The following is a 17,837-nucleotide window of genomic DNA, read 5'->3' as shown; positions in this document are numbered from 1 at the left end:
GAATAGCAGGCGGCCTTGCCAACATGCTAAGTGACCCAAGCTTGTTCCAAGGTCGGGGGGCGTACAGTCGCGGCCTTGCCAACTCACTGAACCGACCGGAAGCGATGCTCAAAGGTCAAGGGGTTCAGACGGGTCCTGGAGCCCCACCGGGTTGGACTCCTCCACCATACCAACTGCTGATCGCTTTGTTTTGTGTTTGCCATAGTGCATGTGCTTTTGCTGTAGAGAGACAGGCAGAGACAGAGAGGGAAAGTGAGAAATCACCCCCCAGGGGCCACACCACAGTCCCTTCTCAATTCTCCTCTTGGGATTTTGGACATGCATGCATGCACGCACATCCAGTGTGATTTTCAAGGCCCCGGGTCCAGGGCTCAAACTGCTCAAACTGTAGGAGTCCAGCACCTTAAACTCCATACCACCTGCTGGCCCCCTAGTACTTTTTTTTTTTATTGCTATAGGGCAGGTGTGCTCACTGGAGAGACAGACAGAAAGCAAGAAATCATCCCCCAGGGGGGATGGCCACACCGCAATCCCTTCTCCTCCATTCTTCTCTTGGAATCTTGGGCACCCATGCACATATGCCTGGCATGAGTTTTAAGTAGTCAGGTCCAGGACTGAAACCATGGTGAACTTCATGGGAGTCCAGCGACATAACCATCATGCCATCTGCTGGTCTCTCAATATGTTTTTTAAAGTTGCCGGGCTAAGATTCTAACCTCAGTCAGCCATGTGGGATCTGGCGCCCTTAACCGCTAGGCTATGGTGCTGGCCCTCCCCTCCTGTATTTTTAATTGAGCCCCGCAAATTGCAGAGGTCACAATTCTTCAGCCCTCAATTCCAAATCAGCAACTAGAGCCAGACTGAAGTGAATAAAGGAGCAAAGAAGAGGTGAATAAACAGAACTCAGTGAATGGGGATTTTGCCTTTAAGAAGTTTGCTTGGAAAGGGGAGAAAGAATTAGTGGATGGCATCAGTTCAAGGAAGTGTATTTGTTGTAGCTTTTGTTTGTTTATTGTGAGGAGAGTCCTGAGCAGGTTTCACCACTGATGAGGAGCCAGTGGGAGCATGACGGGGATAACAGAGGCATTGAGCTGCTTGCAGGACTCGCCTGATGCCAGGACTGGCTCTGCCCGCAGGGAGGAGGGCGGGAGAGCAGAGCACAAATGCAGATGCATGTGAGTCTGGGGCCGGGAACTGCAGGGGGTTATAGAAACCTTCCATTTTTGGGGGGTGAAAAGCAGGTAGTGAAGCTATAAGAACAAGAGGAAGGCTGTGGGTTGGGACTTGAGGGTTGAGGAGTTGAGTATTATGGATATGGCCAACCTCCACTCCAGATCAGGGGCAGTGGAGGACAAGCACAAGAGGGCCATGGTGTGAGTGAGGGAAGCTGGAGGGAGCATAGCCCTGTAGGAGGCTGATAAGGGAGACATCAAGGAACTGGTTCAGGGAGCGAAGATGAAGATCAAGAGGCTTGGGGTCAATGGGAGAAGGGGCTATGTAAGATTTCTGGGGAGGCTGAGGTCCTGTTGTGGCTGTGGAATTAGAAGTGAAGAGGGCAGGCCAGCTAGTGGCATGGTGGTTAAGGCAGCAGGATCCCACATGGCCGACTGCATAGTTTGAGTCCCAGACCCGGTGGTTTGAAAAAACATTGCTGGACATGTGTGCATGAGTGCCCAAAATCCAGAGAGGAGACTGGAGGAGAAGGGATTGTGGGGTGGATTCTCACCTTCCCTCTCTCCGTCTCTCTCTGGTGAGCACACGTGTCCCATAGCAAAAAAAAAAAAAAAAAAAAAGAGCAAAGAGGGCAACGTCTCACCTCTGTCTGTATCAACCCCTCTGATCCCCTAGGCCCCTGCCCAGAGATTGAGGGATAGTCCCCAGTCCCTAGTCTCCAACCTCCTGTCCCTCTCTAGGGCCTTGTCTCTGAACAGTGAGGAGGAAACCAGAGCCTCCCTCCCTGCCAGTGTCTGGTTACTGAGTTTCGGGGCGGGGCTGTCTGGTGACAGTGTCAGGCAGCCCAGTGGCCTAGCCAGCTCAGTCTTGCCCTGGAAGGGACCTGATGTCCAATGCAGCGGTTCTTGCAGCTCCCGGGAGCTGTGGTGAGGCCGGGGGGCCGAGGGGCTGACGGGGCTGATCAGGAGGCGTCCAGCCCTGTGCTGGGTCCTGAAGGCGGCCCCCCGCCATGGTACCAGGCCCTACAGCCTGAGGAGCTTCGGAGGCTGCAGGCCCCCGAGGAAGACACAACCCCAGAAGCACCCTTGGAAGGACCTTGCCCAGAGGCTGGCCAGGGCCAGGGTCAGAGCCAGAACCAGAACCAGAGCCAGAGCCAGAGCCAGCCACTACGGTATGTAAGGAGGGACTCCTAGGGACCACCCACCCAGACGGGCAGGAAGGGGTATGGGCCACTCAGCCTCAACTCCTTCAGGTCCCTCCTCCCCAGGTGAAGGGAGACAGAGCTGGTAGAGGGAGGAGGGTGATCAGGGCAGGGGAGCACAGTGTGGGGGCCAAGAATGTGGGTGGAGGGAGATAAAGAGCTTAACTCCCTGGAGCCTCTGAGGGGAGGAGCAGAGTAAAGGGTTTGAAGGTTGGGGTCCCCAAATGCCCTAGCTAGAGTGGGCTCAGGGTATGGTTTGGGGACAGGACAAAGCACAGAGTTTGGCCCCTTCCTGGCCACTGCTTGGACTTGGGAACTTGGGTGGTATGGCAGGGAGGGGGCACATCGGGGAAGAGGGATGACTGGCCTTGAATGCCATGCTGGACCCCCTGGCTGGCTCCAGCCACCTCCAGTAGGGGCCCTCAGGCCAAGTGAGTCCCGAGGTCAGGTCAGAGTGGGGGCAGTGTAAGGGGATCCACTGTGGTGATGAATGTTTCATGGCCAGGTGCCGCTGGGCATCTCTCCCTTCGAGCTCTGGGGCAATGAGGGGGACCCTGGTAGTCTCACCCCAGGAGGGTCCTGCTGTCTGTGTCAGTGGGTGTCTGTTTCTCGGCCCTGCGTGTGCCGACCGCTCCACTCCCAGGGCTCCCTCCCAGCCCGCTCCCCTTCTCAGGGGCCCGGAATGTGGAATGTATGCACGACTTGGGCGTGTGCCTTTGCCAGACCTGTGATATTCACGGGGGTGGCGAGGACACCAGGGTGTGAGGAAGTCAGTGCTAGGGAGCCCTTAGAGTGACAGGAGACAGGGAAGCTCTCACTACTTCACCAAAGCCCAGCACAGCCACCCAGGGTGACCCCCAGCAAAAGGCCAAAGGGTCCCGGATGTACTTGACCTTGAAAGCCTAAATTGATCATCGACGTCTCAAGTAGGAGTCCAGTGCCCATTTAGGTGAACAGGACTGGAGTGGCCACGTTGTGTCAAAGTCGTACATGTATTGGGTGTGACTGGCGTGTTTGTGTGTGTGTGGGGGGACACATGGGGTATGTGTATCTGTGTGGGGTGCGTCTTGTATCCTGGGGAAGTGGCCCCTAACTCTGTACTTTGCCACCCAGACATAGCCGATGCGTCTGCACCTCTGTCCACACCCTGGCTGTCCTGAGCTCAACTCCCAAGGGGCTGGCAGCCTGCTATGTGTCAGGAGGCTGACAAACTGCTCCTGGCTTGGCCATGGGAGAACAGAGGGCATCCTCTGCTTTGGGGGCATCCACCAGGTGGAGGAGTTGCCGATGAACACCTCCGGGGCTGGGTATCTTCTGCCCTGCCCTGACAGCTAGCAAGGGCCTCTGTTCTGGAAGGGGTCATCTTTCTACGTTGCTTTGTATTAAAAATCTCATTAGGAAAGACGTTTTTCTACAATTCTTTTTTTTTTTTTTTCTTTTTGAGTTTTGGTTACCATTACTTTTGAAGGCAGTGTTATCAAACTTTAGGTTATTTTTTAAAAATAGTTATTCTATTTAGCTTTATTTATTTGCTTATTTTTTTAAAAAAAAGAATTATTTAATTTAATTTTATTTTAATTTGACCAAAGAGGGACAGAGTGAGAGAGAGAGGGAAAGTGAGAAAGCAAGATGCCAGGTCTGAGATTCGAACTGCCACCACGCCACCTGCCGGCCCCTACAATTCATTTTTTGGGGCTGTTTTGGCCATAGAGCGTGTGCGTTTGCTGGAGCGAGGCAGAGAGAGGGAAAGTGAGAAAGCAAGATGCCAGGTCTGAGATTCGAACTGCCACCACGCCACCTGCCGGCCCCTACAATTCATTTTTTGGGGCTGTTTTGGCCATAGAGCGTGTGCGTTTGCTGGAGCGAGGCAGAGAGAGGGAAAGTGAGAAAGCAAGCCACCAGGTCTGGGACTCGAACTATGGTCAGTCATGTGGGAGTCCCGCTGTCTTAACCACCATGCCACCTGCTGGACCCTTTTTTTTTTTTTCTTCTTTTTAAAAGAATTGTTTTATTTAACTTTATTTATTTATTTATTTTAATTTGACCAAAGAGGGACAGAGTGAGAGAGAGAGGGAAAGTGAGAAAGCAAGCCACCAGGTCTGGGACTCGAACTATGGTCAGTCATGTGGGAGTCCAGCACCCTTAACCATCATGCCACCTGCTGGCCCCCTCTGGGCTCTGTTTTCTACAGTTCCTAGGACATCAAGCTCTTAGTGCCCCCTCTGATCAGTCTCACTTTATCTGCTGGGCACGCGTGTACTGGCAGGGCATTGCGATGTCACGTTCTTCTCTCCCGCCTGTGCTTGTCACTTACTCCCTTCTCAGCACCAGCAGCATCCGCTCTGCCTCTCTGTGGCTATCGTCATGCTCTTCGAGCTCATGACATTGCTAACCCCTGACTTCTGATTTTCCGTTCTTTCTAAATGCTTCCCTTCGGTGGCTCACTTTGCACATCCTGCTTCTGAATTTGTGCGGTTGGTATGTTTCTCAAGGCTGAGTTCTCGCAGCTGGGCCAAAGGCGACGAGTGGTCAGAGTGTCCTCTGGGAGATTAGTGTGCCGCCTCCTTCCCTCCTCCCCCCATGTAGCTGCTCCCCACATGTTACAGTCGTCTTGGCAACATCCAGGTGCGTCACCTGTCACACAGCTCCATCAGCTCTATGTGGATACCTTTCTGTCACGAGTTCGTTGACAATCTCTGTCCGGTTCTTGACCACCAGCCCTGGGACCTGCGAGTTTGGCTGGGCAGGTTGTTCACTGCACAAGGTCACCTGGCCAAGCAATACCAGCCCGTGCTCACCTCACTGAATGGGAGGCAGCAGCTCAGGGCTGTGCCTGCCCGGAGAGACACGCAGACAGCAGATGGGCTCACAGCCGCCCTGACAGTGAGTGCCGGACGTGGGCCGTATACATTTACGTCAGTTCTGTATTTTGGAACCTTTTATTCACCATATCCAATATATTGTCCTCTTCGTTGTCCCAATTATGGTATGAATTATGCTCCCTCCAAAATTTGTATTTGAAGTCCTAAACCCCAGTATTTCAGAACGCGACTTTATTTGAAGATAGGGTCTTCATAAAGAGAGTTTGAAGGGGCCAGCAGCAGTGTGGTGGTTAGGGCACCGGACTACCACATGGCCGACTGTGGTTTGAGTCCTGGACTGGCAGCTTGCTTTCTCACTCTCTCTCTCTCTCTCTCTCTCTGTGTGTGTGTGTGTGTGTGTCTGGTGAGCACACATGCTCTATAGTGGGTTGAAAAATAATAATACATTATTATTTAAAGAGGTGATTATATTTAAATGAGGTCAGTACGGTGGGCCCTAATTTAATAGGACTAATGTCTTACAGAAAGAGGAGGGACCAGCAGATGGCTTAGTGGTTATGTTGCTGGACTCCCACGTAGTTGACTGTGGTTCAAGTCCTGGACCTGGTAACTTCAAACTCACACTGGACGTGTGTGCATGCGTGCCCAGGATCCCAACAGGAGGCTGGAGGAGAGGGGATTGCGGTGTGGCCATCCCCCCAGGGGGTAATTTTTCACTTTCTGTCTTTCAGTGGCTATTGTTGCACTGTCTGTATTTCTCTCTCTCTTTCTCTCTCTCTCTCTCTGTGTGTGTCTCTCTGGGAAGCATGCATACCCTATAGCAAAATCTCTCTCTAAAAAAATAAAGGAAATTTGGATATAGATACGTACACACAGAAGGAGGGCCGTGTGAAGTCATAGAGAGATGTCTGTAAGATACAGGAAAAAAACAAAGTGGATTTTTCTCACCATCACACACATATCACTCATTTCTGGTCACCAGAATGCATAGGGGTGGGGTCAACAGTGGTGTGGTGGTTAAGGCGCTGGACTCCCACATGGCCAATCGTGGTCTGAGTCCTGGACCTGGCGGCTTGCTTTCTCTCTCTGTCTCTCTCTCTCTGTCTCTCTCTCATGGTTGCATGTGCCCTGAAATAAATTAAAAAGTTATAATAATAATAAATCAAAGTAAAGGAATAATTCTTAAGAAACTGCACAGGGACTTCTTATCAACAGCCAGTTCTCCAGAAGACACCCTTGGGTATCCTATGGTTCGATTCAGTTCTGAGACTGTCTACCTGGGGATAGTGTCCAATCCCAGGTAAGGGATAAGGGCTCAGTCCCACAAGACTGCCCTACGCTTCAGATGTAAATCGCAAGAAGCAGATTGCCACCTGTACTTCTGACCAACCAGCTGTAAAGTGGGGGGTTGACCCTGAGCTTCTCCCAGAACTCAGAGAAACTCTGTTTACTCATTTGTAATAAAGGATCTTATGAAGAATACAGATGAACACACAGCTAAGCAGAAGAGGGGCCCGGGGCGAGGGACATCACAGGGCACAGTACTCCCACGCCCTCTCTGGGCGACCACCCTCCAGGCACCTCCCCATATTCAGCAGTCCCTAAGCTCTCTGGACCCTATCCTTGTGGATATCCATGGGTGCCTCATTATGTATCGCTGGCCACTGGCGATCAATTCAACCTTCAGCCTCTCGCTCCTCCCTGCGGGGTTGGGGGTGGCACAGAGGAGGACCAGAAGGTCCAACCCTTTAATAACAAAAGACAACGGTGTACCTTGGAAATGCCAAGGAAGTTGAGAACTCTGCTAGACAATCCCATTACTCCGGAAATGACAAGTCTTAGGAGCACTGTGTCAAAAAACTGGTGTCAAAGGACCAAATATTAAAACAAAAGATTCTCAAGCTAGCAGGTGGTATGGTGGTTAAGGTGCTGGATCCTATGTGGCCAAATCCATAGTTGGAATCCAGGACCCACTGGCTTCAAAAACATACTGGCACGTATGCATTTGTACATGCCCAAAATCCTGTGAGGAGAATGGAGAAGGGATTATGGTTTGGCATTCCCCCCGGAGAATGCTCTTTCTCATTTGTAATATTGCTACCCCTGATTTCTGATCTTCTTTCTTTCTCTCTCTCTCTCTCTTTCTTTTTTAAGAGAGATTTTTTGCTATAGAGTTCATGCACTTGCCAGAGAGACAGAAAGTGAGAAATCACCCCCCCCCCCCGGGGCCCCGCCATGCCCCAATCCCTCTCCCTTCAAACTCACACTGGACGTGTGTGCATGCGTGCCCAGGATCCCAACAGGAGGCTGGAGGAGAGGGGATTGCGGTGTGGCCATCCCCCCAGGGGGTAATTTTTCACTTTCTGTCTTTCTCTCTCTCTTTCTCTCTCTCTCTCTCTGTGTGTGTCTCTCTGGGAAGCATGCATACCCTATAGCAAAATCTCTCTCTAAAAAAATAAAGGAAATTTGGATATAGATACGTACACACAGAAGGAGGGCCGTGTGAAGTCATAGAGAGATGTCTGTAAGATACAGGAAAAAAACAAAGTGGATTTTTCTCACCATCACACACATATCACTCATTTCTGGTCACCAGAATGCATAGGGGTGGGGTCAACAGTGGTGTGGTGGTTAAGGCGCTGGACTCCCACATGGCCAATCGTGGTCTGAGTCCTGGACCTGGCGGCTTGCTTTCTCTCTCTGTCTCTCTCTCTCTGTCTCTCTCTCATGGTTGCATGTGCCCTGAAATAAATTAAAAAGTTATAATAATAATAAATCAAAGTAAAGGAATAATTCTTAAGAAACTGCACAGGGACTTCTTATCAACAGCCAGTTCTCCAGAAGACACCCTTGGGTATCCTATGGTTCGATTCAGTTCTGAGACTGTCTACCTGGGGATAGTGTCCAATCCCAGGTAAGGGATAAGGGCTCAGTCCCACAAGACTGCCCTACGCTTCAGATGTAAATCGCAAGAAGCAGATTGCCACCTGTACTTCTGACCAACCAGCTGTAAAGTGGGGGGTTGACCCTGAGCTTCTCCCAGAACTCAGAGAAACTCTGTTTACTCATTTGTAATAAAGGATCTTATGAAGAATACAGATGAACACACAGCTAAGCAGAAGAGGGGCCCGGGGCGAGGGACATCACAGGGCACAGTACTCCCACGCCCTCTCTGGGCGACCACCCTCCAGGCACCTCCCCATATTCAGCAGTCCCTAAGCTCTCTGGACCCTATCCTTGTGGATATCCATGGGTGCCTCATTATGTATCGCTGGCCACTGGCGATCAATTCAACCTTCAGCCTCTCGCTCCTCCCTGCGGGGTTGGGGGTGGCACAGAGGAGGACCAGAAGGTCCAACCCTTTAATAACAAAAGACAACGGTGTACCTTGGAAATGCCAAGGAAGTTGAGAACTCTGCTAGACAATCCCATTACTCCGGAAATGACAAGTCTTAGGAGCACTGTGTCAAAAAACTGGTGTCAAAGGACCAAATATTAAAACAAAAGATTCTCAAGCTAGCAGGTGGTATGGTGGTTAAGGTGCTGGATCCTATGTGGCCAAATCCATAGTTGGAATCCAGGACCCACTGGCTTCAAAAACATACTGGCACGTATGCATTTGTACATGCCCAAAATCCTGTGAGGAGAATGGAGAAGGGATTATGGTTTGGCATTCCCCCCGGAGAATGCTCTTTCTCATTTGTAATATTGCTACCCCTGATTTCTGATCTTCTTTCTTTCTCTCTCTCTCTCTCTTTCTTTTTTAAGAGAGATTTTTTGCTATAGAGTTCATGCACTTGCCAGAGAGACAGAAAGTGAGAAATCACCCCACCCCCCAAGGCAACGCCCCCCGGGGCACTGCCATGCTGCAATCCCTTCTCCTTCACTCTTCTCTTGGGATCTTGGGCACACACGCACACATGCCTGGCGTGAGTTTTTAAGTCACCAGGTCTGGGGCTCAAATTGCTGTCAACCACATGGGAGTCCAGTGATGTAACCATTAGACCATCTGCTGATCCCCCCCCTTTTTTTTTAAGAGAGATTTTTGCTATAGGGTGTGTGCATTCACCACAGACACAGAGACAGACAGAGAAAGTGAGAAATTACCCTTCCTCGGGGGGATGGCCACAGTGCAATCCCTTCTCAGTTCTTCTCTAGAGATTCTGGGCATGCACACACACGCCTGACATGAATCTCAAGCCTCTGGGTCTGGGACTCGAACCATGATTAGCCATGTGGGAGTCCAGCCTCTTAACCACTGTGCCCCCTATTGGTCTCCATTCTTTCTAAATGTTTCCCTTCTTTGGCTAACTTTCCATCCCCCCGGGTGTGATTTCTGACTTTCCCTCTCTCTCTCTCTGTCTCTTTCTGGCAAGCCCAAGCACCCCATGGCAAATATTTAAGAACAAAACAAAATTTAAAAATTGAAGATTATCCTAGCACCGCTGTGGATACAAGGGTTTTAGAAGCTGTCTCAGTACTAGGGACAGAGACCGAGTGTATATATTCACCATATCACAACAGCCAAGGAGAGGCCTCAGAGGAAACCAACCCTTCCTACCCCTTGTTCTCAGATTTCAGCCTCCGGAAGTGAGAAAATAAATGTGTCTTGTTTAAGCCACTGCCCAGGCTTCTTTGCTAAGGTGGCTCTATCATACAAACGCAGTTAGCTTACTTTTTCTTACATTTTATTTCATATACCCAAATTAAAAGAATTAAGCCTAGTCATCTTGTTATTGATCATTTTGTGCTCCAAAAATAAAATCCCTGGGGTCAGCAGGTGGCGTGGCAGTTAAGGTGCTGGATCCCACATGACTGACCATAGTTCAAATCCCTGATGTGACAACTTGAAACTCACACTAGGAATGTGTGTCTGTGTGCCCAAACATCCTAAGATGGAAATGGAGAAGGGACTGCAGCATCTCCATCCCCGCTGAGGGGTGATTTCTCACTTTACCTCTCACCATCTTTCTCTGTTTCTCTGGACAGCATACACACCCTATGGCAAAAACCTTAAAAATATTTTTTTTAAAATTTCTCTTCCTTCTTTCTTATTTAAAAATAATTTGACTATTGGGGCCAGCAGGTGGCGTGGTGGGTAAGGACCTGGACTTCCACATAGCAGACTGCAGTTTGAGTCTAGGACCTGGCAGCCTGCTTTCTCAAGACTCTCCCTCTCTCTCCCTCTGTCTCTCTCTGGTCAAACTGAAGAAGAATAATAGTAAATAAAGTATAATAATAATAAATAAGTATAAATAATAATAAATAAGTAATTCTTTAAAAATAATTTCACTATTACTAAATTTGAGCCTTATTTGTATGAAATAAGCAAGATCTTCAAAAAATACATGGATAATGAATATTATTATTATTTTTTTTGAGAGGTTTTTGCTATAGGGCATGTGCGCTCGCCAGACAGACAGAGAGAGACATAGAGACAGAAAACGAGAAATCACCCCCCAGGGGGGATGGTCACGCCGCAATCCCTTCTCCTCCATTCTCCTCTCGGGATCTTGGGCACGCATGCACACGCGCCCGGCGTGAGTTTTAAGCCACAGGGTCCGGGACGCGAACCGCGGTCGACTACATGGGAGTTCAGCGACATAGCCATTACGTTAACTGCTGGTTCCCGATAATGAATATTATTTTTTTAACAGTATGCATGTATTCAAGATGCTTTGCCCCCAAATAAACTTTTACTTTTATTTCATTTTCCCGTGAACTTTTTTTCATATTTTTTCTTTAGTCATGATGGCGAATGAAAGAGAGACATGAACACTCTATACAAGGTCAGGTCTTGTCATAATCACTTTCCTCCAGTCCTCCACCCCATCAGATCTTGGTCACTTACACGCATGCCTGGTGTGTTTCAGGCTGACTGACCCAGAGATTCGAACGGCAGTCACCATGTGGGATCCACCTTCTCTTGAGTAAGGCATTACCCCTGCACCGTGGAGCAAGGCCCTCTATGAACTTTTCGGAGACCACATGTGTGTGCATAGGTTAAATTCTTTGCTGCATAGCAGGGGTCCCAACATTTATTTAAAGGGGAAGAAGTTTTCCATTGGTGGGTCATTGGTTCCTAATGTATTGACTTAGATTCTTTCATGAAATCCCCCTTCATAATTTTTAACCTTCTAATTTTTTTTTTTTTTGGAGAGGATTATTTTGCTATAGGGTGCATATGCTCACCAGACAGATAGAGAGAGAGACAGAGAGACAGAAAGTGAGAAATCACCCCCCAGGGAGGATGGCCACGCCACAATCCCTTCTCCTCCATTCTCCTCTAGGGATCTTCGGCACGCATGCACACGCGCCTGGTGTGAGTTTTAAGCCACCAGGTCCGGGACGCGAACTGTGGTCGACTACACGGGAGTCCAGCGACATAGCCATTACGCTAACTGCTGGTCCAACCTTCTATTTTTAAGCTGGTATCATACTGGTTTTTAAATCAATATCTATCATGATTACATTTTATGTTTTGAAGTCCAGTAGGATGAGTTATCTGTGATCATTCTCTTCCCAGAATATTCTTTGGAGTTCTTGCTGACAAGACTTTTTTCCAGGTGAATTTTTGCTATCACTTAATAATGTCTGACAAAAGGCTTTCTTTGAAATTTCAATGGATATTACATGAAATCTATATATTGACTTAGGCAACCTTTATTTCTCTTAGCCAAGTGTAGGAAACCACTTTTTCTAATTATTATTTCTCCCATTAGGATTTTTGTTTTTAATTTTGCCAGAGAATGTGTGCACTGGCTGGAGAGAGACAGAGAGAAAAAGAGAAAGCATTCCCCCGTGGGGCATGGTCAGGCCACAATCCTTTCCTCCACTTCTCCCTCCTGTAGAGATTTTGGGAACATACACATGCCCTAGCATATTTTTCAGGTCTCCAGGTCCAGGGCTTGAACCATGCGGTTGGCCATGTGGGATCCAGCTTTCTAACCCACCACGTCATCGGCTGGCCCACTCCTGTTAGGGCTTTATCGCTTTCCTGAAAGACTGTGGAATGTTATGTTTCAGGTCTGGCCTTTGTGGTCTATCTGCAGAATCTCTCGGACTTGTACAGTCCTTAGAATCAGTGTGGTCTCTGAGGTCAGGTCCTGAAGCAGGCCGGAAGTCTGAAATCAAGGTGTGTCAGAACCATGCTCCCTCTGAAAGCTGTGGGGAGCTCTTCCTTGCCCTTCCTGGCTTCTGGTGCTTTGTTGGCAGTCTTTGGCATTCTGTAGCTTGTGGGTACAACTCTCCAACCTTCCTCTTCACATGGCATTCTTCCTGGGTCTGCTCTTCACAAGGCTTTTTTTTTTTTTTTTTTTAAGTTTTCTATGGGGTGCATGTGCTTGCCAAAGAGAGACAGAAAGAGAGAGTGGGGTTGGGGGAGGTGAGAAAGCAGCCCCCAGGGAAGATGAACATACTGAAGCCCCTTCCCCTCTTGGGATTTTGGAAGCACATGCACTGAGTGTGTTTTTCTTTTTTTCTAAATTATTTATTTATTTAATTCCGTTTGTTATCGTGGACTTTTTTTTTTTTTTTTTTTGACCAGACTGAGAGAGAGAGAGAAAGGGAAAGTGAGAAAGCAAGCTGCCAGGTCCAGGACTGGAACCATGGTAGGCCATATGGGAATCCAGCGCCTTCAGCCACCATGTCACCTGCTGGCCCCCTTAGTGTGTTTTTCAAGCTGCCAGGTCTGGGACCAGAACCGTGCAGTTGACCACACAGGATCCAGCTGCCGTAACCACCAGGCCACCTGCTGGCCCATGACTGTTCTCTTACAAGAACATTAGACATATGAGAGTAGGGACCCACCCTCCTCCAGTAAGACCCCTTTTAACACAACTAATTACATCTGCAACAACCCTATTTCCAAACCAGCTCATATTCTGAGGTACTAGGGGTCAGGACTTCAGCATATCTTTTTTTTTTTTTTTTTTTTTTTTTTTTTTTTATGAGGGGGGAACAAGTCCCATAACACCAGCTGGCCCACATGTTCCTGAGCCCCCTGATCTGTCCTTTACCCCCTTTCTTCTGGCTCTGGCACCTCCGCTCTGGCCAGGCCTTCCCTGCCTGAGCCTTGAGCCTTCCCTGCCCATAAGGCACATGTGCTCACGGGCAAGGGACAGAGAGAGGGAAAGTGGAAGTCCCTCCACTCCCCGGTGATGGCCATGCTGCAATCCTTTCTCCATTCTCCTTGCCTCACCATTTGGGGCACACATGCACGTGCACCCAGAGAGATTTTTATTATTATTATTTTTGTTTTTGCCGAGTTTATGGAGCAATACTTAAGACTTCATCTTTACCAACATGGGATCTTGGGCACGCACACACACGCACCTGGTATGAGTTTTAAGCCACCAGGTCCAGGACTCAAACTGCAGTCAACTACGTGGGAGTTCAGTGACATAGCCATTACATCATCTGCTGGTCCTCATTTTTCATGTATTCTTAAAAATCAATGAGTTGATCTTATTTTTATTTACTTGACCCCCACCTGTACAATCACAGAACCCAGTAAAAGGGAGCTTGAATTTGATTAAGACTTCCATGCATCTTTATTTTTATATAAGGGGGTTATTTCCTCCTGAAAATGTATCTATGTTTACTTTCATATACAGTTCTAGATTTTCATCCAGTAGGTTAGGATCAACTTTAATTACATTGAATAGTACTACCTGACATTTTGAATTAAGATCTTTCTAATGGAATTTTCATTGCCAATGTTTTGACAATCTGCAATACAAAGTTAAGAACTACATTTCACTCAACCCTGTCCCGGAGTGATTTCCAAGTCCATATCTTAAACCAGGGTCAGCCATGTGAGAGTCCAGGGCCTTAACTGTCATGCTACCTGCTGGCCCCGCATGTCCCTTCTTTCTGTCTGGACCCCACCCCAATCCTTGCACCTGTAGTTGACCTCTCATGGCTCCCACCAGGCATGACGACCTGAAGGAGATGCTGGACACCAACAAGGATTCCCTCAAGCTGGAGGCCATGAAGAGGATTGTGGCGGTGAGAGGGGAGAGAGGGGTTTAACTGAGAGGGGGGAAGGCTGGGCGTCCCAGAGCAGCTCTCCTTGGCTTTGTGAACCCGCACATCAGTGCTGTGCCTCCTGCCTTCTCTCCCTCCTCTACCTCGACCGCAAAGATGATCGCCCGTGGGAAGAACGCCTCAGATCTGTTTCCCGCGGTGGTGAAGAACGTGGCCTGTAAGAACATAGAGGTGAGTACTACCTCTCTGTAGGGGTCTCTCATCCCCACCTCCTCCAGGACCATGCTCAAGCTGGGTCGGGGGAGCGAAAGGAAACGATCCAGCTGCTCAGAAATGTCCCTGATCTAGCAGAAGACACATGCCTGTCCCTGAACCGGACGTGGATCAGGGTGGAGGACCCGGGATTCACTCAGCGATCCTCTCCCTACTGAGAACATTTGTCCCCGTGGGCTGCAGCTGGCTGGAGTGTTGATGGGGGTGGGCACCTCAACCCTTGCTGAGAAACCTGCTCTCCCCAGGTGAAGAAGCTGGTCTACGTGTACTTGGTACGCTACGCCGAGGAGCAGCAAGACCTGGCTCTGCTGTCCATCTCCACCTTCCAGCGTGGCCTGAAGGTCAGAGGTCTCGGCTTGCCCTACCCCACCCTGGGGCTGGGCCTTGCTAATGCTACATTGGGGGAGTGGTCCTAGGGACAGGCCATGAACATGGGACAGGCTTGGAGGCCCCCTCCTTATCTACCTGGGAGAGTCAGAGTCAGAGAAGGCGGCCAGTCAGACTCTCAGACAGTGGAGGCCGGGCTCAGAGGGGTGTGAGAGATGAGGCAGGGATGTAGGCCCATGGCTCCTCTGAGGAGCCTGTGGCAATGTCTGCCTCAGGTGTGGGCCACTCGAGCCCCTGACTGGAGAGTTTCTGAGAAGTAGAACCCTTTAGCCTTCACCTTTGGTATAAAGAAAGAATTGTAGCCCGGCCAGGCAGAAGTGCACCTTCTTAGGAAGGATTCTTTGAGGGGAGCTGATAACCTGGATTCCTCACCTCTGGACATTGGAGCCTTGGCACTGACAGGCCCACCGACTCCCGGTGACTGTAGAGAACAAGGATTGTAACTTTCTCGCCAGGAGGACAAAGGGGTTTACTGAGAACGAATGAGCTCCACCGGGAAGAAAACCGCGACATGTACCCTGCAGGAGAGCTGCCTCCCTCTGGGAGGTTGGGTTCTGAGATCAGAGCAGAGAACATATTGCCAGAAATAACCGAGAGAATTCCACTGTCAATTAAATTCCGTAGTCAGTGGTTCCTCTACAGCTGGAAAAATATCAAGCTTTCATCTGTGTAGCACCAGAAGGAGCTGGCTCATCTTAGATATGTATGCAAAATACCCATCTTTAAACATCTGGATCACATCTGCTGTGGTGAGATATAGTTTGAGGCAGGTAGGAATTGAGCTCATCTAAGGAAGGGGGGCAGTGGGAAAATTAAAATCCTTTGGAATGGAAGGGTGGGCTGAATCCCCACACTATTTTTTCTTTTTAAGAATTATTTTTATTTAACTTTATTTATTTTAATTTGACCAGAGAGGGATAGAGTGAGAGAGAGAGACAGAGACAGAGAAAGAGAAAGTGAGAAAGCAAGTCGCCAGATCTGGGATTTGAACTGCGGTCAGCCACGTGTGAGTCTAGTGCCCTTAACCATTACACCACCTGCTGGCACCCTCTTTTTAAATTTTTTTGTCTGAAGAGATTTTTGCTATAGTGCACATGCACTCGCCAGAGAAACAGAGAGAGAGAGAGAAAAAGTGAGAAATCACCACCCCCCCCTCCCCAGGGGGGATGACCATGTGGCAGTCCCTTCTCCTCCATTGTCTTCTTGAGATTTGGGGCACCCACACACATGTGCCTGGAATGAGTTCCAAGACGCTGGGTCTGGGACTCAAACTGCAGTCACCCTTGTGGGAGTCCAGTGCCTTAACCACTGTGTCACCTTCTGGCTCCAATCCCCACACAATTCTTTTTCTGGAGAGGTTTTTACTGTAGGTACGTCCAGCAGAGAGGAGAGGCCTGTACACCTGTTCTGTTTTAAACACTGTGGGAGAGGAGCAGCTTTGGAGAGGCGGCTCGGAGAGAGAACGTTAAGGACGAACTCTCTGGAAGGGAGACCAGCTTGCATTTGCTGAATGATCACTTAGATATAAACACAAAGATCCCCCACGCCCAAGGAATAGGTGTTTCAGGAACTTTAGGTGTTCTGGAAATCTTGTACTTATTCTGAAAGCGAAGCTGCCTGAGCAAGTGTCAGATTTCTTTCTCTTATTTTTGAAGGGTGCCTGTGCCGGCCAGAGAGACAGAGAGAGAGAGAAAGAGAGAGAGGAAGTGAGACATCACCCCTGAAGGGGATGGCCACACCTCAGTCCCTTCTCCTCCATTCCCCTCTCAGGATTTTGGGCATGCATACACATGCGCCCTGGCATGAGTTTCATGCTGCCTGGTCCAGGATTCAAACTGTAGTCGGCCGTGTGAAAGTCCAGCTCCTTAACCACCCAAGTGACAGATTTCTGTTCCTGGGGCCCCCAGGTACCCAGCTTTGGCCTATCATTCAGGCTCAGAAGGCAGGGAAGCAAAAGTTGGCAGTAGCTGGGGACAGTGACTTCCAAAGGGGTGGCCTAACCCAGCAGGGTGCCTGGAGCCTTCTCATGGGTCTATTCGCTCTACCCTCAGGACCCCAACCAGCTGATCCGTGCCAGTGCCCTGCGTGTCCTCTCCAGCATCCGTGTGCCCATCATAGTGCCCATCATGATGCTGGCCATCAAGGAAGCAGCCTCGGACATGTCGCCTTACGTGCGGAAAACAGCAGCCCATGCCATCCCTAAACTCTACAGGTGTGCCCCAGCTCTGTCCTCGGTGACCCCGGGACTGATTCCTCAGCCCCGACCCACCCGGCATCACCCACGTCTTGCAGGCTGCCCCTCAGGTGGCTGAAGCCAGTGTGGAGAGGGGTGGGGCCAAGGGAGTTGAGGCTCACACCCGTTCAGTGCAGCAGGTCTGGGTGCAGGAGAGCATGACTCGGGACCAGAGCGGGCAAGTTCCCCTCAATTTCTCCCTCAGTTTGGACTCTGACCAGAAAGATCAACTGATAGAAGTCATCGAGAAGCTCCTGGCCGACAAGACCACGGTGCGTGCACAAGGGCACGCGGGTGGGGGGTGGAAAGGGGCCGGCCATGTTCTGCCTTTCCAGTTCACCTCCCCTGCCCTGTCGGATCCTCAGCTGGTCGCGGGCAGCGTGGTGATGGCCTTCGAGGAGGTCTGCCCGGAGCGCATCGACCTGATCCACAAGAACTACCGCAAACTCTGCAACCTGCTCATCGACGTGGAGGAGTGGGGCCAGGTGGTCATCATCAGCATGCTGACCCGCTATGCCCGCACGCAGTTCCTGAGCCCCACCCAGAACGTGAGTGGAGACCCAGGCGGCCGAGCGGGCGGGGGTCGCCGGGGGAGGCGCCCACCGTGGATCCGGCTTCCCCCCCAGGAATCCCTGCTAGAGGAGAACCCTGAGAAAGCCTTCTACGGCTCAGACGAGGATGAGGCCAAGGCCCCGGGCTCGGAGGAGGCGGCCAGCACGGCACTGCCTGCCCGAAAGCCCTACGTCATGGACCCCGACCA

At 50.0% G+C, this 17,837-nt stretch overlaps 1 protein-coding gene across 1 annotated transcript in view; it reads left to right on the top strand.

The window, feature by feature from the left end:
• Window positions 1-2,052: 2,052 nt before the first annotated feature.
• The window catches only part of AP3B2 (adaptor related protein complex 3 subunit beta 2), a 36,269-nt gene continuing 20,484 nt past the window's right edge, over window positions 2,053-17,837 (top strand). The window contains exons 1-8 of the mRNA XM_006152868.2: window positions 2,053-2,344; window positions 14,130-14,205; window positions 14,341-14,415; window positions 14,703-14,798; window positions 16,896-17,056; window positions 17,283-17,349; window positions 17,443-17,625; window positions 17,704-17,836. Of these exons, the coding sequence (XP_006152930.1) occupies window positions 2,067-2,344; window positions 14,130-14,205; window positions 14,341-14,415; window positions 14,703-14,798; window positions 16,896-17,056; window positions 17,283-17,349; window positions 17,443-17,625; window positions 17,704-17,836 (1,069 nt within the window). The 5' untranslated portion in view covers window positions 2,053-2,066. The remainder of the gene's footprint in view (window positions 2,345-14,129; window positions 14,206-14,340; window positions 14,416-14,702; window positions 14,799-16,895; window positions 17,057-17,282; window positions 17,350-17,442; window positions 17,626-17,703; window position 17,837) is intronic.

Source organism: Tupaia chinensis, unplaced genomic scaffold, assembly GCF_000334495.1.
Source record: "Tupaia chinensis unplaced genomic scaffold, TupChi_1.0 Scaffold000359_1, whole genome shotgun sequence".
Lineage (NCBI taxonomy): Eukaryota > Metazoa > Chordata > Mammalia > Scandentia > Tupaiidae > Tupaia > Tupaia belangeri.
The sequence above is the reverse complement of the archived record's forward strand: the minus strand, read 5'-3'. Positions and strand labels throughout refer to the sequence as shown.